At 42.9% G+C, this 20496-nt stretch overlaps 1 protein-coding gene across 1 annotated transcript in view; it reads left to right on the top strand.

The window, feature by feature from the left end:
• Nucleotides 1–20496, top strand: part of LOC311230439 (peroxisome proliferator-activated receptor delta-like) — a 159084-nt gene that overhangs the window by 99143 nt on the left and 39445 nt on the right. Inside the window, exon 2 of the mRNA XM_084316710.1 lies at nt 2175–2640. Coding sequence (XP_084172836.1) covers nt 2193–2640 — 448 coding nt within the window. The 5' untranslated portion in view covers nt 2175–2192. The remainder of the gene's footprint in view (nt 1–2174; nt 2641–20496) is intronic.

The raw sequence follows: 20496 nt of genomic DNA, 5'->3' as shown, positions 1-20496 counted from the left end.
CAAGTTATACAGTGTTCATAAAACATTAAAATAAAATATATACTTACGTCCGCATCCACTCTGCTGTCGTTCTGTTCAGTTGCAGCATCTGTGTTTTCTTCCATGATTGCCTCAAACATTCCCAAGAGCGAGTTGTTGTTGTTCTCGTCTTCCCTGGTCCTCTTTGCCAGTGGCTCATCTGACTGGGGGCCGGGGGTGTCTGTCTCTATTTTGTGCAGCTGTTCCCTCAGCATTTCTGTAGCTTGACGTTTTGATGCAAGGCTGAAGTAGCGGTCCTTGTACCTCGGGTCCAACGTGGAGATATAATATATGGGCTTTTCCTCGATGTCACCAAAACGCCTTTGGACTGCTTTTAACAGGGTCTCCTTCATCGTTTTCACTCCGTGGTCTGTTGGGACGGTTTGTTTTAGCAGGCGTGTTAGGGCTTGGATGGAGGGGATCACGTCTGCAGTAGTGGCTGTAGCTTTGCTAATATTTCTAGTCAGCTGTTCACACGGATCGAGGATGGTCAAGATGTTTTGAACCAGAGTCCATTGGTCGACGTTGAGTGTTGCTGGCAACTTGTATTCTACAGCATAAGCTGCAATAGCTTGCTTCTGCTTCACCAGACTCTGGAGCATGTAGAATGTACTGTTCCAACGTGTGGCCACGTCTTGTTGGAGTCGTGATTTTGTTATTTGCAGGGCCACCATTAACCCCTCCAGGCGGGTGGTCGCTACTTGAGAGTGCTTAAAGTGTCCAACAATCTTCCGACCGATGGCAACACAGTCAATCACAGCTCTTTGGCTCAGCACAGCCTCGTTCACAGCCAGCTGTAAGGTGTGGGCCATGCAGCCCAGGCTATCAACATTGTAATCCCCCATAGCCTTTGACATGTTACTTGCGTTGTCTCTTAGGACAACATGGACCATCTCTTTTGTTATGTTCCATTTATGAAGCATAGCTACAAAAGCCAAACGGATCATATCGGCAGTGTGTGAACCTGGTAGTTCCTGAGAATGCAACACCGCTCTGTACAGTTTAAAATCTTTGTCCAGCCACTGCGCCGTCAGACCTAGCATGCTGACAGGGTTAACATCACAGGTCCATATGTCGGTGGTGAAACTTACGTGACGTGCATTGTTGTCTATCAGAGTATGGAGGAGTAAGGCGATCTCATCATACTTGGCTTGTAAACGCTCCTCTGCAAAATTACGGCGGCTTGGAATTATGTACCTGGGCTCTAAATGATGAAGTAGCCGACAGAATCCCTTGTCTTCAACGAGGGAAAAGGGCTGGTCGTCAAGTGCCATCATTTCGGTGATCAAATTAGAGATCGCTTGAGCCCTTGGGTCATTTCTGTCAAACTTCTTTGATTTAGCAAACGCCTCGTCGATAGGTACAAGCGCTGCGGGTTCCTTTGCAGCTGGCTTGGGATTCGCAGCAGCTTTAGCTGCTCGCGCGTCGTCGTATGCTTTTAACACACCGTCGTAGCGGTGGTGATGTTGCAGGTGGCTTATTAGGTTAGATGTATTGTACGCTGTTGCCCTTTTCCCTCCTCGTGGAACTTCTGCGTTACATTTGTTACAAATGCCAAGCGAACTATTTTCCTCTGAAACTTTGAAAAAGTCCCACACTACAGACGCCATCTTTGTTGTTTACAGTCACCCGGCGTCCTGCGGCTGAAAGTTAGTGGCTACGTCACAGCCAAGAAAGGGAGCGCTGGATTTGTGTAAACTAAAACGCCCTCTACCTATACCACACGCTATCATCGTACCACAGTACTGGCAAAACGGGAGGAGCCCACAGTAAAAACAAACGCCCTTCATACCAATTCACCCATACGGCATTTTTTTTTACCAAAAAATATATTCTGTTATCGGAGCTATCAATAACGTTATCGAGTTTATCGGGATGACGTCATAATTGCTGATATCGGCCCGATAATTATCGTGCATCCCTAGCTGTAACTACGGTACTCAGATTCTGCAACAGAAAGCTCGCCAACATTACTCTGTAAAGACAAATGACTGGTGCTTAAACAGCATGAAATTCAAATTTTAATGAGAGATAATGCAAGCCATTTAAAACCTTTTTATTTAAATGGCTGTTTCAGTTTTAAACAAGGCAAAAGCTATGAAATAACTATTGAACTGTAGTGATGACCCACTCCTTTCTTTGCTTTCTCCCCGTAGGGCGGCGATGTGGTTGCCATGACAGCGGGCACTGAGGAGCGGGGCTGGAGAAGTGAGCGACACAGCGGCATGGAGGCCACCGGGCCCACCGTCTTATTGCCGTCCCAGAACGAGGACACCCGGCAGGAACGGCAGAGACAGCGACGCGTGATGGAGAGAGTTCTCCGACGAAATGGGAGCATGTCCCCCACGGGAGGGTCGGACGGTGAGGGGGGGCGGCGGCGGCGGCGGCGGCAGGAGCCTCCTCCCTTGTTGAAGGGGGAGAGGGAAGGCGAGGCGGAGGGAGAAGAAGAAGAGGAGGCATCTCCTCGGGGAGAGGGGCCAGCCTCCTGGGACATGGACTCCCAGGACTGCAAAGAGGAAGAGGAAGAGGCTGCTGCTGCTGCTGCCCGGTGTGGGGAGGAGTCAAAGGAGAAGGGGAGGAGCCACAGTACCGACAGCCCCACCCCCTCCAGCAGCTGCACCGGTGAGACCAGCTCCATACTAGGGCTGGGCGATATGGCCAAAAACGTTATCGCAATAAAATTATAAAATTATTTTCATATAACTATATCGATAATTATCGTCGATATAATTTCTGTCAAGTTTAATTAACTTCTTATGCCCGGCGCCGATGGACGGGCTATTAATAGACTTGTTTTGCTGCTGCGAATGTCTCGAGTTGATGTCGTCATCAGTCCGTGCACGTTAGCAGTTAGCCAGAGCAAGCGGTGTATCCCATGACAATGTACTAAATATCACCCTAAAATACTCCGTTCAGCCCCAATACATTGCAACGACGTCCACCGCATACCCCACACTACTCTAACCATGGCCTCAGAATTCACGCCACACATCCACTCGGCACGTAAACTATAAAATAGCGGCGTGCAAGTAGTAGGGCTGGGCGATATGACGATATTATATAAATATCGGGTACAGTTCATAAACTATACACTTTTTAAACGTATCGTGGACATCGTGATGTTCCTCACAATCCCTCACATCAGTTTATAAGCCGCCGCGGTTGAGATGACTTACTTTGGCGCAGCGCTCTACTCTCTCATCTCCCTCTCAAAGAAAAGAAAATACACACAGACTCGCCCCAACCTACGTCATGTACACGCCCATACATACACACACACACACCCAGAGAGGCGGTGCTACAGGTTTGTTTGGAGGACTCTACTCGAGGAAACAGGGAATGGGGATACGACAGCGTGAGAGAAGTGGACAGAGCTTCACAAGTTTAAACGTTAGCCATACGTGTTTTATTCTGAAACGTCAATGGAATATGGAGGCGCCGAGGTGGATGAACTGGTAGTAGCCTCGCGTTGTTAGCTACTAGCTAGCGTCGAAATCCGTGTGTCGCATTGACAATGACGTCACGGCGCCCCAGCTACACTGATGGGGGGGGGGGGTACCGTCTTTATATCTATCTAATCTATGGGGGGGTACTACCGAGTCGAGTAGGTAGTAGGGCACCATGCAGACCGTGGAAAAGCGGCATAAGAGAATAATGTTTCATGCAATTAAAAAGTAAATATATATATATATGATGATGCACACACACGTTTACAGTGTTTTGTTTACCAGTAGGATGTTATAACATTGCTGATAATAATAGTGGCGGCTACGTGGCGTAGTGGGCAAGGCGCTCGCCACGAATGCGGAGACGCTGGGCTCGCCTGTTCGAGCCCAGCGCTCCACATTGCTTTCAGTTTAGCTGGTCGTTCATACTAATACACATTGGCCGTATTAGGGGGTGGGAAACTGATGGGTGGGGATCGGGCGTTGTGGACAGCGACTCCTACAGGTCGGTTGGTGCGCCTGCGCAGTAGAATCAGGAAGTGTCGGGGGCAGCGTGAGCCTCCCACGCGTTACTCCCCGCCACTGAGAGATCGCGCTGTGCAGGTGAAAAGATGCGACTGCTGTTACCTCAAGTACCGGAGGGGACTTGTGCTATGTATGACTTAGTCCACATTGCAGCCGGCTTGTGGGAGGCAAGAAACAGCGTTCGTGATAGGGGAGGGTCGAATTGGATGATACGAAATTGGGATGGGAGAAAAAATAGAAAAATTGGAGAAAAAGTGGATCAAAACATTGCTGATAATAAAAATCATACGTCTAAGCTATCAAGTCTCCCGTGATTTTATATTACTATATATTAAAAGTATAGGCAGACCATTCCTTGGTTACAAGATTATTATTTTCTCACAGTAGTGTGTGTGTATTTTTGGCTAAAGTGGATAGAAAACAGTACCGTGCAAAAGTCTTAGGCACCCAAGAGTATTTATATAAATTGTCTTGGATGTTAATAAACATTTTTCTGTATTAGTGTGTCAGTAGACTACTCCTTTAGATTTTTAGAAGTGTTTAATTAAATTATTTTTGAAAGCATCTTCATGGTTTAATGCAGACATATGTTGCAGGGACTATTTTAATCGTCATGTTGGCATGACTGTAGGCTTCAAAGGGCATTTTTAAGGGCTTTAGAGGAAATGTCAAAATATCGTGATGTACATCGTGTATCGTGACATAGCCAAAAAAATTCGTGATATCATTTAGAGGCCATATCGCCCAGCCCTACGTGCAAGCTAATTATCCTAGCCAGCCTTGTTTCCAATGTACTAAATATCACCCTAAAATACTCCGTTCAGCCCCAATACATTGCAACGACGTCCACCGCATACCCCACACTACTCTAAAGGCCTCTGCATGCTACAGAGACTGCAACGCAACTGCAACACAACATCAGCACGACTTCAACGCAACATGTTGTAGAGGGTCTTGTAGACTGTGTTGTGAGGATGTTGCGTACCTCTCCCCAAAATCTAATCTGAACAACCTTGCGTTGATGTTGCGTAGCAGTGATTGGTTGGTTAGCAAATGGGGGCGGGGCTGTCATAGAATAATATTAGAATACCATCCTCCATTGTTGTAGCCAGCCAGCTAGCGTTGATGCTATTCAGAATTTATTAACATAGCTACTACAACAACACAGTAACGTTAATATAATTACATGCATCATTGTTTACAATGAACGGTGGGGCTAATCAAAAGGACTGGACACAGGGACAAGTTAAACAGCAATCAATTAATTTAATATAACAGGTTGTTCGGGCTGCATTTTCGTGCCTACAACCACAGCCACAGGGATATATCCGGCTTTGACGAGCTCTCTCTCCTGCCGATTAAATTCAGCAGCTCTTCCTCGACCTCGAGTGCCTGTAGCTGCCTGCATTTGCACAAAGGCGACCATCCCTGCTGCTAGCTAACGTTAAAACTAACCTAAAGTTAGTTGTTCACCAATGATCTATTCTACAGACATCAACAAACGCAGAAGTTACACAAGCAGAATACATCACAAATACTTCCGGTCGGGGGATTTCAAAATAAAAGAGCGACGTCTAAAAGCACCGTAAATACGTTTATTTTGTACATTATCTAACGTTAACACGAACCTAAACTAACTTTACATTAGTTTAGGTTCGTGTTAACGTTAGATATTGTACAAAATAAACGTATTTACGGTGCTTTTAGACGTCGCTCTTTTATTTTGAAACCCCCCGCCCGGAAGTAAAAATTATGCTTATTTTTCTGCTTGTTATCAATGGGTTGGTTGAGAATTGAAGTTTCATCTATCTAGGGAACCTAGCTACATCCGGGGTACAATGTTGCATAGGCTACTCGTCGATGTTGCAGAAGCATAAAGGCAGAGTGTCTGCAACACTGTTGCATTGTCGATGTTGTGTTGCAGTTGCTTCGCAGTTTCTGTAGCATGCAGAGGCCTTAACCGTGGCCTCAGAATTCATGCCACACACCCCCACTCAGCACGTAAACTATAAAATAGCGGCGTGCAAGCTAATTATCCTAGCCAGCCTTGTTTACTACTGGAGTCCTACCTCTCTACCCAGAGGTGCAACGCGGGTCTCCTTCGCTGTCGGCCATCTCCTTCACTGATTGGTTGTTAGTGCGTGTGCTCATATCCAAGCTTGGAAAATCGATATATCGAAACTTTGCGACCACGTTTCATGTTTATTTCGAGGAAATAATTTATCGCGATAGTTATCGTTATCGTTTTATCGCCCAGCCCTACTCCATACTATACCTATCTCCTAAAACACTGTAAACCAGCTCCATACTATACCTATCTCCTAAAACACTGTAAACCAGCTCTGTACTATACCTATCTCCTAAAACACTGTAAACCAGCTCTGATAGATTTCGGTCATAATCAGCCAGTATCACCTCGTCACCTGTGTTTGTGAAGTTTCTGCGTTGTGTTTATCTCTTACTCCGAAGTCGACCTTCTCATACTGGCTGTACAACTGTTTCATCCCCGTTAATGCAATCCGTAATCAGAAGAATTCGACACTGGCAATGTGATCTCTTTCCTGATGTTTATTTTCATAAACATAGCTCCATACGAGATGTAACCCATTCTGTAATGTCCTTGAACAGTCCTTCTCTCATTAGTCCAATGGTTCTGAGGCCTCGTCGTAGCCAACAACCATTCCCTGTTAGCCGAAGCTAGCAATGATGTGACACTCCCCCTCCCCCACCCAGCGAGGGTGAGGAGGGATCTCAAAGTCTCTGATCAGCGCGTCTGCTCGATTCCACGTCGTGTCTTAATCTAACTTACCCCGGAAGGAACTGACATTTCATAACATTCTCCCCATAGCAACGGGCCCGCCCCCTCTTCTCGTTACTACATGACACGTTGGCACCTTGCATGGTTGCCTCCGCCGTCGGTGTGTGAATGTGTGGATGAATGGGTAAAATGTGAGTAACAAATTGTAAAGCGCTTTGGATATAAAAAAGCAGCCATTTACCATTTATGAGAGTATCAATAATACACCTGAGTGGTCTAGCAAAAAAAATGTAATGTAATCTTGCGTTAAAAAAAATTGTGTCGTTAAAAATTGTGCGTTAACGTGTTAATAACGCATTAACTTTGACAGCCTTAGTTACACTATAAAATACTAACTGGATAGTTCATGATATAAACATTTAATTTCATTATCTGAAATATTCAAAAATCATTAAGTCTGCTATGAGCCATTCTCCCTTTGGGTGTGTGTGTGCGCATGTCCCATCTCTTGTCTTTGGAAAGACCAGATGATGAGGTCAGAGGAGTTTTATAGTATTTACTGAGGATGGCCAGATAATGTTGATATTTAAACTTAAAAAATTATAATACATAATAAATGTATAAATTTATTCAATTCAATTTAAATTGAGAAGTTTAGACTTTAGTTTAGTTTTACAACAGAAAAACTAAATGCGGATGCGGAGCTAATGATGCTAATGATGGAGCATCGCCGTCGGTTGTGTGATAGCAAAGGGCTAACCTTCTGTCGTGTGGCAGTGAAAGGGTTAATATCTGTAACAGACGCATGTCTATGTACAGCTCATTAATATCTGTAACAGACTCATGTCTATGTGCAGTGAGGGAGACTGGTTGACAGGCTCTCCTGTGTAAGCACTCGCAGGCGCACACACGCTTGGTCAATGCAGGCAAAATGCACTGAATATTATCTTGAGAAAATGTAATCAATATTTTACGTTTTATTTATTTAGGCCACATTGTCCCTGAAAACGTAGTAAATTATTATTTATTTGTATTTAACAAAGTGAGAAATAGGAGGTGTGTCGTGAGAGCAAGTGAACCCATGCTCAATGCGTGAGAGTTGCAAGCTCTGTGATGGACGGACGGACGGAACACATAATCTCCTCCCAGGCATACCACCTGGCAGAGATAACCAGCTCTCTCACTAATACATATCTCCTAAACACACTGTAAACCAGCTCTATTACTAATACCTATCTCCAAAAAACACTATAATCCAGCTCTTTTACTAATACCTATCTCCTAAAAACACTGTATACCAGCTCTATTTCTAATACCTATCTCCGAAAACACACTGTAAACCAGCTCTATTGCTATAATACCTATCCTATCTCAATTTACTCTCCATTGAAATTTTGAGAAGTTGGACAATTTCAACAACTTTGGGGTCAGTGTGACAAATAAGTGGACCGGATTTTTGTTTAGAGTAAGACATTTTGTAAGACATGACATACAAAAGTTTATTTCAGTCTATGTTCATTTACCCATCTGTGATATGAAGCAAACAAAGTGTAGCCGTACATATACAGCCGGGAACCAGCAATATACAAAGCAGAAGTTAAAGCTGTAGGCCTATAATGTCACATTAACCCAAAGAAACTATAAAAGAAGAAAGGGTCATCACCTCAGATTACCAGCGTTCAATGTTCTGCTTGGTGCCAGACTTTGGTGTCAGTTCTATATTCAAGTAAAAAATATACAAGCTATCTGAGGAAATATGTACATCAACCAATATAGCAAATGTTTGCTAGTTACCAATGCAACAGATTGCTGATGATTCTGATACCAGAGGTAATAACCTGTTTAAATGATGGGTCATAAACGAGGAGTTGGCTGATCCCATTCAACTGAAAGTTTCCACACAATGTGCGTTAATGTGCTACACAGGGACGCAATGACCCTTCCTTCTTTTATAATTTCCTATCGCACAGTATTTTGTGCGTCAACCTCTGGTCTCATACTTGGATCGTAAATACTATTTTGGTATATAGTATTTAGTATGCTACACATTTTCTATGAGGGAGATTTATAATAAGTCACGATGAAATGTAGTTCACCATGCATGCTATGTCTGTGAATTAGCCACAACACACACACACACACACACACACACACACACACACACACACACACACACACACACACACACACACACACACATATTTTAATACTTTATTTGGTTCCACAAATTATATTACATAAACAGGGAATCAAATGTATCGGGGGGCCAAGCAGCACTGAACACTTAAGGGTACACATACAGTAGCACCTCCTTCTCCACGTGGCTAAGCTGCCAATAATAGCTGAGACGGAGCAATATTTGACAATTTGTTTGGCTTTTCTTTTAGACATTGCAGCAATTCTCAGACCGGTCATGGTGCATTTGTGTACATGGCCAAGACTTCCGAACACAAGTACACTATATCTACACCTATACCCAAGGTCAGCCATCACACTGAGCAGCAGGGGCGGGGCTAGGGGGTGGCTACTTGGGCTCAAGCCCCGAATGTTTAAAAATTAAAAAAAAAAAAAAAACGTTTTTTTTTATTTATTTATTTTTTTGACAATTCATCATTGTTACATGAAAATATGTTTGCACCAGATTTAGCAGAAGCTAATTTCCATCTGTGGTCTATCCAGCTGCTAACTGTATTTGAGTGAGTTAAGTCTTGGTGTCATGGTAGACTCAGACCTAAGCTTTAAATCACAATCAACAAGTTGACAAAAACTTAATTCTTCCACCTTAGAAACATAGCTAAAGTACGGCCATTTATAAATCAAAAGGACGCTGAAAACCAGATCCATGCATTTTTATCTCAAGCCAACTCGACTACTGTAATGCACTCCTTACCGGCCTCCCGAAAAAATACGATGATAACTATTTTATTGCAATGCACTATTGCATTATTTTATTCTATTTTACTAACTATTTTATTGCACTGCACTATTTTACTTTGTATCAGTGAATCATAGACGCCTGGCCATAAGAGCATTCGGAGCATCTCTGATCATGAGCATCTTGCTCCACCACTTTTTGATCATATGAAAAATATGATATACCCCCCCCCCAATATATAAATCTAACCATAACTATGTTATGGTTAACTGAGTTTTATAGTGAAAAGAGCAGCTTTATTGGTCAAGATTGAAGGCTCTATATTGCAGGAAATTGCACGTACAGGTTAATTAAATTTAAAAAAAAAACACCCCTTGCCTGCAAAAAAAATTTAAATAAAAAATTATAAACAATAAAAAAAAAATTTAAATAAAAAAAAGGGGGACCTATCTGGGCTAAGCCCCGGATCTCCTATAATCCTAAATCCGCCCCTGCTGAGCAGTGGTTGGTATTTGATATACTTGTCCCGGAAGGCCTGGTCCATGTACAGATCAAAGGTACAGCCTACTTCTTTGACCAACAAAAACAACGTCCGGTGTATTTGGTATGTTAGCAAAAATATCATTGGTAAGGCCAAACCACTCTGGTTTCACTCTGGCATGTTTGTACATTGCTGCACTAGATGGTGATATGTTCCGTACCACATCAGACACAATGTCCACAATACAGTCATGACGAGCGATGTACAGGTGTTTGTATGCATTACATCCGTTTGTTATGTGTGCAATGGATTCTAGGTGTTGTGAATCCTGATGGTTTAAACAGAATGGACTGTGAGTTTGAGGATACCAAGTGGACAGATTGTATTGAGTGGGTAATACCTGCAGTCTTGCTTTGATGATACATTTTAAAACAATGTGCGTTCATGTGCTACACAGGGACACAATGACCCTTCCTTCTTTTATAATTTCCTATCACACAGTATTTTGTGCGTCAACCTCTGGTCTCATACTTGGATCGTAAATACTATTTTGGTATTTAGTATTTAGTATGCTACACATTTTCTATGAGGGAGATTTATAATAAGTCACGATGAAATGTAGTTCACCATGCATGCTATGTCTATGTGGATTAGCCACAACACACACACACACACACAGTGTCTCCCCTTTCTTCCCCCTGTATATTTCTACCCACCCACACCATGATGCTTTGATGTACTGTACTTGGATCCCATCCTGTACTTGGAAACATTCTTTGTTGACCGAAAAATACCAGTTATCTCAGAACTGGACGATCTTAGACAATCTAATCTGGAACTCTGTGTTCTCTGTGTGATCTAAAAACTGCACAGTGCCTCTTGTCAATAGCCTAACAACTGATAAGCATGGTTTACATGTTCAACAATGCTAGTCTAGGTAAGCAATATCTAATTGTACTGTCCTAAATGCATAATATGACCAGAGGAAGTGTCAAATGATTGAGCCAAACCCACACCTTTTCTGACGGTCGTTAGAGTTTGTTTAGTTTTTTTTTTTTTTTTATCCACTTTTTCTCCCATTTTCTATATTTTCTCCCATCCCAATTTCGTATCATCCAATTCAACCCTCCCCTGTCACGAACGCTGTTTCTTGCCTCCCACAAGCCGGCTGCAATGTGGACTAAGTCATACATAGCACAAGTCCCCTCCGGTACTTGAGGTAACAGCAGTCGCATCTTTTCACCTGCGCAGCTCGATCTCTCAGTGGCGAGGAGTAACGCGTGGGAGGCTCACGCTGCCCCCGACACTTCCTGATTCTACTGCGCAGGCACACCAACCGACCTGTAGGAGTCGCTGTCCACAACGCCCGATCCCCACCCATCAGTTTCCCACCCCCTAATACGGCCAATGTGTATTAGTATGAACGACCAGCTAAACTGAAAGCAATGTGGAGCGCTGGGCTCGAACAGGCGAGCCCAGCGTCTCCGCATTCGTGGCGAGCGCCTTGCCCACTACGCCACGTAGCCGCCCAGTAGAGTTTGTTTAGTTTAAACCAACAAGAGGTGTAATTATGCTCTGGATCTATCAAGCGTTCAGTGAAGAAACCAAGTCTCTCACACACGCACGCATGCACACACACACACACACACACACACACACACACACACACACACACACACACACACACACACACACACACACACACACACACACACACACTGCATTTAGAGGAGAAGAGAGAAAAGGTTGTTTCTCAAACCAGATTTCAGTTACTTTTAGACTTCATAACTCCTAAATTGTTCATAGTAATATATAGTTGCCAAATACCTGCTACTTGGATACGAACATTAGGCTACTTAGATACGAACGTTAGGCTACTTGGATAAGGATGTTAGACTGCTTGGATGAGGACGCACGTTAGACTACTTGGATAAGGAAGTCCGGCTATTTGGATAAGGACGTTTGGCTACTTGGCTCATGCAGCATTCAGCACTTTGCTTTCTTTTATTTTTTTTCCGTTCAACCCAACCTCCCTGTCCCCCACCTACTCACAAAACACTGGTCTAAAGATATAGACTTAGAGCAAGATATTTTATGTCTGCACATTTTATAGAATTATTAGTAGCTTTTTTTTAATCAATTTCCTGAATCTAGCAGGAAACAATAACTTGGCTAAGTCTTGATGATAAACTGTGAAATTCACATAGTAGACTCTGCAGGATGACACAGCTCCACATGCTGCAACATAGTTCATCAGGACAGGCTCGGGCTGTGAGGTGTTTTTTTACCGGCATGATCCAGGTCCTGTCCCGGCTTTGATTTCCAATGAACTTTAGTTCTGCAGAGTTTTCAAAAATTCAATACAGATCTATTTCAGAATGACTCCCAAACATCTCATCAAATAGCAAATGAAGTTCAGTTGAACTCTTAATTTGTCTGCCCAGTCCCCCCAACAAGTGGTGCAGAATGGCCGGCCTTGTGGCGACTGTGAGAGCTCCATTGACTTTTGCTCCAGATAACAGACAGGCTTTTGTAGAGAACGGTTGTTTGTGTTTGTTTAGCGGATCACCGCCCCTAGCGATGGATATCTCCACTTCCACACTGAGCTTCAGAGGGGAACTTGTAAACGGAACCCTTCACTGTGTTGTCCTCCAGGCTTTTTATGATGGTGTCGCATCTCTCTGCCTCGAGAGCAGTCAGACCAACTGCAGGCGTTCAGTACACTGCTTTCATTCTTCTCTGCAAGTTTTATTTAATATTTATAGCAAACATCAGAGAGACCCTTGCTGTGGGTGTCATTCACAGTGGACTACTACATTTTTGGGAATCAAAAGATACACTACACGACTAAGGTACCCATGTACATGTCAAAATACTTCCCAAAGGTCAGTGAATACCACGACCACAACACCAGAGGGAGCTCCACAAATCATGTTAAACCCAGATTCGGCTCAAACAAGGGACTAAACACGTTTCGCAATTATGCCACATCAATGTGGAACGCCCTACCCACAGCTGTAAAGGAATGTGAATCACTACCCACTTTCAAAACCACTCTCAAAGAGCACCTACAGGAGACTGCAATTCGAAACTGGCCCCTGTAAATGTCCTAACCCAACCCGTACAGTAAATGTCCTAACCCTCTTCTTGGGACCAAGTAAGGTTTTGTCGACAATCCAATGTACAGTTACCCATCCCCCCCCCCCCACCCCACCCACCCAACCACCTCCAATGTACAGTTTCCCCCCCCATCCCATCCCACCCCACCTACCCAACCCTCCCTCCACCCCACCTATCCAACCTCCTCCAATGTACAGTTTCTTCGTCAAATGTATATACTCTTTTTTTAGACTCTTTTTGTATCACAAACAGTACTGTATTTGTAAATCTGGTATGTCATAAATGTATAGATGTAGCAGTACTGTCTATCTGTATGTCATATATGTTGTGATGAATTGAAAATGGGGGACCCTGAAGTCTTTCTCTGGTCTGCATCCCCTTAACAATTGTGTGTATTGGGCGGCTAGGTGGTGTAGTGGACAAGGCACTCGCCACCAATGTGGAGACGCTGGGTTCGCATGTTCAAATCCAGCTCTCCACATTGTTTTCAGTTTAGCTGGTCGTCCGCAATAATACACATTGGCCGTATTACGGGGAGGGAAACTGAAGGGTGGGGATCGGGCGTTGTGGACAGCGACTCCTACAGGTCGGTTGGTGCGCCTGCGCAGTAGAATCAGGAAGTGTCGGGGGCAGCGTGAGCCTCCCACGCGTTACTCCTCGCCACTGAGAGATCGAGCTGCGCAGGTGAAAAGATGCGACTGCTGTTACCTCAAGTACCGGAGAGGACTTGTGCTATGTATGACTTAGTCCACATTGCAGCCGGCTTGTGGGAGGCAAGAAACAGCGTTCGTGACAGGGGAGGGTTGAATTGGATGATACGAAATTGGGATGGGAGAAAATATAGAAAATGGGAGAAAAAGTGGATAAAAAAAAACCAATTGTGTGTATTGAGCTGTACTGTATTGTACCCATTCTGCAATCTGTTAATAAAATGTTCAATCAATCAATCAATTCAGTTTTGAAGCAGAATTTTCTATAGACCACTGCACTTCCGCGTTACATTGAGCTAATGGGAGAGAGAGCAGGGGGAGAAAATGTATGAATGTGGATGACGGCCTTGACATTAAGTGGTTGTAGCTATGGCTGTGGGGGTGCTGGAGACATAATAATCTAAGTTGATCAATCTGCGCATGCAGAGTTCGGGAGTAGGTGCGGAAAAGTGACTATAGCTCGGCCAAAAAAGTGCCGATCGACTTGGGATTGGTCTCTCCGTGTTCAGGAGACTCATGCATATAAAAGTATATTGGATCATGTCTCCAGCACTCCCACAGCCATAGCTACAACCACTTATTGTCAAGGCTCTCATCCACATTCATTAATTTTCTCGCCCCGCTCTCTCCCCCATGATTTCAGAATACCGGAAGTGTTGCAGTGGTCTATAGGGAGTCAACAGCTTGAAAGTGCTGTCAGGTCAAAAGTCATCACAGAGGGACTGTTGAGCATGTGTGGCTAACTCCATACTGGGGTATAATCTCACAAAATGGATTTGAGGTCTCCCACAGTCCTGTCAGATTTGGCCCTGCACTCTCTTTATGTTGCCGACTTGAATTTTCCACTTGTGCCTCGTGTTAGCCTTGGCAGGTGGAACGCGGCACCCGTTCAAACAGTTGATTGTGTGGATAGTGCTGTGGTCGACTCAGGAGAATCAATGTCATTCGGTCAAGGCTACTTTTTTTTCTTTTTTCCATAAACAGGTATTGGTTCAGGTCTGGGCCACATTGTCCATGCTGGTGCTGCACTCATCCTCTTATTTTGTCATTGATCGTGGTGTTATGTACGGTAGTTGGGATTAAGGTAAACACTTTGGCCCCTCGTGGAGCAGCGTGCCACATGCCCACCAAAAACAGCCACATAATATCCCCCCTTCCCTCTGAAACCTGTTAATGACTAAACCATCCTGACGAGAGCTTGGGTAAAGAACGGTTAAGCTGGGTTGAGTGATTACTTATTATGGAAACAGAATGGTAACCAGTGCTTCCATATGATGTTTGCATCGACAGAGTTGATGGCAAAGCACTTAGCACTTCTTTTGTGAAGAACAGGGATAAAATGGCTATGGTCACACTGTTTGTAAGCATCACACACAATTTGAGGTTAGGACTAAGCCCATTCAAATACAACAGACCAGGTAAATTATGCATGTAACATACAAACCTGATTATTATAACAATGTGACCATTGATTCCTAAACTGGGCAAAAAAGCATTGTGAAATTATTCTTGTCTTAACTCATTGAATGCCAGTATACTATTTAATTTTTTTGATAATTTCTTTTCTTTTTAATTATTATACTAAACAGTCAGGCGGACCTTGGTGTGTGATCCCTGAAGCTCTGAGGGAATTTAAATTTAAATGACGATCGAATCCCGATAGGTAGCAGTATCGCCTACCTTTTGAACTGGGCTAGTTTAGTGTGGGGGGCTCACACACCGGAGTTGAGAGCACTCAAGCAGTGGTAGAGCAGAGGTACCAATGGCGATCGCGAACTTTTGGAGATTATTATGAAGAGGACAAAACAATCACACTTATGGATGATAACATGCGTTTTCACCAGACTACATTGGACTCAGCACTTCTGGTAATCATAAAAATACTATAGTCAAACCAGCCGAGGAGGTAACATATTCTGTTCAACGCTCGTGGTATAATCGCCACCGGGATAGCACTCCAGAGGCAATTGGTACCGGCAATGGCGACCGCAAACTATTGGAGATTATTATGAAGAGGACAAAACGATCACACTTATGGATGATAAGGTGCGTTTTCACCAGACTATGTTGGATTCTAGTATATTCAAACAGGTTGTTTGGATGTAACGTTACCCTGGCGCTGCCAGGTCCAACTAACGTTATATTTATTGTTCCTGTTCTGATCAAGACACTTGGAGCAAGAGTGGACAGGGTTTTGGTGGATCTGCTGACAATGGTAACGTCTATTTTACAGAACCCCATCATAAACATGCATTTGTAATGATCCCAGCGTCGGAAAACGAGTCCCGTAAGGGCCCCCCGCCCCTTGGTGGCTTGGTGGCTTTGTGAATAGAAACATTCTATATATGGTCGTGTTTACCTTTGACCTGGAAATAATATAGTTGTCAGGCGAGCAACCTGCACGGAATGTGCATGCTGCACAACACACGTCATATCTTGCGTTCCAGAAAACTAGACTGGATTATTTTGAAACAGGACGGGTTTTAGCCTGGGATTGTGCAGGAACGAAGGTATGTAGAAATAAACGTTTTTTCCCCTGTTGGGAGTATAAATATTGCCTGTCAAATGAGCCATACTATTGTCTCCATAGCTATAATATAGAATATACGATGGGTCTGCAAACATCGTGAAAATGGTCAAAAACGCTGGTAAAGATGAAAAAACAGCATGGCAGTCAAAGAGTTAAGGCCAGTTCAGATCAAAGATTTGCGATGCACAAAACTGTTTCGGTAAATGTCTGCAGTGAACTCGAGCATGGCAATTAATCTAGTTTCAATTTCAATTACGATTTTGGACGATCATCAAAACGATTATTGTGCCGCATGCCATGTTGCTCTCATTTTGTATTGTGTTAAATACAAAAATACAAATAAATGCAGCATACCCTTCCTTCACAGCAGTGAGCTCTGCTCCCCCCCAAGCCCAAACAGCACGTGTTGAGAGGGAGGAGGGAGCCACATTTTTAAATGTCTTTATTAACTTGTAGAAGATGACAGAAAGGCAGCCTTTGGTCGAGAAGAAAGGTAAAACAAATTCAGTCGCTGTCATATGATGATCTCAAATCAATGAGTAATTGTGTTTAGTAATCATGATTTCAATATCAATCAAAATAATTGTGATTTAGGATTTATGCAATAATCAAGCAGTAGTGTGAACTGGTTAGTAGCTGAGCATCTGAAACTGTAGCTTGGAGTCTCAAAAGACACTCAAATGTGCCTTTTTGAAGGATACTGTAGCTACTGTGAGGATACAAGTTACAACACTGTCTCATCAGAAAACATAAATAAAAGGAAAAAAGGTACATAATGTAAAAACAAACACAGTGACTGGGAGTCAAACCAACAATGATTTTTGTATGTACCTTTTTCCTGTGGTCGATTAGTACTTTATTTACATATTTTAAGCAAGATTGGGCTGCTGGATATCAGGGTCCTGGTGGGTCCTTAAAAAGTCTTAAAACATCTTAAAATATGTTTGGGTAATTCAAGGTCTAAAAATGTATCTCTTAACTAGAGGAAGCGAGAGTCCAAACAGCAGGGCACCACCAAAATCAAAACCTCTCTCAGAGGCGGTTAGGTGGCGTAGCGGAGATTGCGTTCGTCAGCTCACAGCTCCGGGGTTGTCACCAGCTTGGCTGGCCGTTCACACTAATACAATTGGCTGTATTAGAGGGTCCGGGTTGTTGTAAACAGCGACTCCTACAGTTCGGTCGGGGCGCCTGCTAAGCGCGGATAGGACCTGAGTGGGATAGTGTGATCCTTCCACACGCTACGCCCTCTCAGGGAGGATCCGCGCTGCCAGGTGAAAAGAAGCGGTTGATTGGCTGGACATGTGTCGGAGGAAGCACGTGATAGCCTCCACTCTCCCAGATGATCTGACTGTGGGGGGTAAGTGCGCAGCGACCAGGAAGGGGATTGGGAATTGGCATACGACTAACATTGGGATGGGAGAAAAATCGGAGGAAAAAGATAACAATAATAAAAAAAAAAGGCCCAAACGTGGAAGAAAATGTGCGTTTTGCTAAATATCTGGATTTGTGTGGACATGGCCTAAGTCACATACAATTTCCCCGGCTTTAGACCAAATAGCAAATTCTAAATTGTGTTAATAGACGCCAGACAGAAGAGCGTCTGCACCTGATGCGCTCTGGTGTTGTTTAGAAATCAGAGCGCATCAGGTGCAGACGCTCTTCTGTCTGGCGTCTATTAACTAAATTTAGAATGCAATTTGGCTTTTAACTGAAGCCGGGCGCAACACTAGACATGTTTAGCAAAACATTAAATATCTTTGGAACAGTTAATGATAAGGGCTCGCCTTATTTTGTTTCTGAATCGGGATATTGTGATCTCAACATTGCATTATCTCTCCGGCAAGAAATAAGCGACAACGAATAAAACGTCACTTGCCACTTAAATAAATCAAAAGCGTGTATTTAACCTCAAAAACGTTCGAAACACGGTTTATATTAACTTAATAAATAAACAAAAACGAAAAGTCTACTTATGTCAACGAAAATTTCCAATAGGCCTAACTAAATAACAGATACATCTCCATTACACGCAAGCAACGTCTGATGGCCGAATCTGTCAGGGCACTGGAGTAGATATATACAGTACTGTTACATCCAGACATTTATGATACAAGATATACAAATATACAGTACTGCTTAAGAGGCAGAGATCAATAAAAGAAATCGAGGGGAAAGAAACTGTATACTTGTCTGCCATTTCAGCACCAGGCGCTGTCCATTGGTATTACCTTCATGCGCTTCAAGGCTACAGGCGCCTATTGCCAAAATTGTACTCACTTGGGCTCAAATGGACTCAGTTTGAGTAAAATTTACTCTGCGAAATTTACTGTGACCAGAGCTTACATAATAAATAAAACAAATAACAGACCTGCACCTATTCACCTAGGGTCATTATTACAGTATATATTCATTATTCCTCTTACCTGCAGGCAAGGCAAGCATGTCTGGACATGTAAGTGTAATGGTGATGTGAAGTTTGTTTACCCAGGAAACTTCCCAATTCTGCAATACTCTGGTATCTTTTTATTTCAGCTGTCATGCTTTGAGATTTTTACTTGCTTACTTGCCTCATTCTTCTGAACAAAACAAGGTATAGGTTTGATAGAAATGTGATTGACAAAACAGCTGTTCTAACCATAAATGATTGTGATTCTAGTAAGTTATTGTAAGTTATTATATGAAGATTTCAAGGGGGGAAACACAAGTTGGCTTATTTAATAATGGGTGTGACTGTTTGCACCCTTCCACTGTTCCAAGAGCTATGTTCATATTCAGTCATATCCGCCTGATGTTATTCATCATACTATTTAATGTACAGTCAGACCTGTAGTTCCACTATATTGTCTATATTATATTATATGTAGGCCTTTATGTAAAGAGCGATGTGACTGTTGGCTAGGGCTGTCTTAAATACTTCGAAGCTTTGTTCGATGGCACAAGCTTCGAACATTAAAAAAAAAAAAAAAAAAAAATGTACTGGGGCCGGGGGACAAATACACTGGAGGAAAGTAACCCAGCTCAGCACTGCCCAAATTAAGTATTGCCTGTTTGAAGGATATCATCCTCAAATACATATACACCTACATGCCTTGTAGAATTCCACACATAAGAAAGAAAGATACTGGGATGAATAAACAAAATAGGAAATAAAATTTAGATAAGGTGCTACTGAGATGTTTTGGTGAGTTATTTGTTTTTTTGTGGAAGTTGCCCTTCTTAAAAATGCATGAACATTCACTGATAATTGGTCTGTAGTGGAGTCTACAAGGTCTACATTGCCGGACCATGTAGAATCCGGACCTTGTAGACTGACATAATTCTGTGCATAGTTTAGTCTACACAGGCCATATTTCAAATAATCAAAATCTTACTTCATTCATCTTAAACATTCTTGATTTGGGGGATTGGTAGTTCCCATGAAATCTGAAGTTGTTCAAACGACAACAGCGATCCACCTTGAATTAAATCACACAGCCGAGTGAAACCTTGTTGGCTCAGTCACGAAAGGGGCTACTTAATTAATTAATCCAACCCACTTTATTTATAGAGCACATTTAAAAACAACAAAGTTTAAGAAAGTGCTGTACAAGTCCCACAACATAAAAAAAAAAAAAAAATTGTTCGAAGCTTCGAATTAAAATCGAAGCTCGGCCCTGAAGCTTCGATTGCCAAAAAAAGCTTCGAAGGTCAGCCATACTGTTGGCACCTTCCACTGTTTCATCAGATATGTTCGTATTCAGCGATAGCCACATCTTGTATGTCATATTCATCATACTATTTAATATAATGTCAGACCTATAGTGAGAGCAACAGTTGTATTAACTTAGGCTATGGTTACGCTTGTATAGTTTCAAGGGCAAGGACTACATTGTCATCTTTTCAAAATTAGCTGAAGCTGATCTTTTGGAATTAATTTAAAATTCATTATCACCTCTATTCCTTGCTGAAGTCAAAAGTTTGATTGTGGAGGTGTAAACAATGGAAACCATGAAGCCTAAATGCAGCACTAGTGGGATCATCCCTATGTTCCCCG

This window comes from Notolepis coatsorum, assembly GCF_963971535.1.
Source record: "Notolepis coatsorum genome assembly, chromosome: 6".
Taxonomy (NCBI): Eukaryota; Metazoa; Chordata; class Actinopteri; order Aulopiformes; family Paralepididae; genus Notolepis; species Notolepis coatsorum.
Note: the sequence above shows the minus strand (reverse complement) of the source record. Positions and strands in the feature narration are given on the sequence as shown.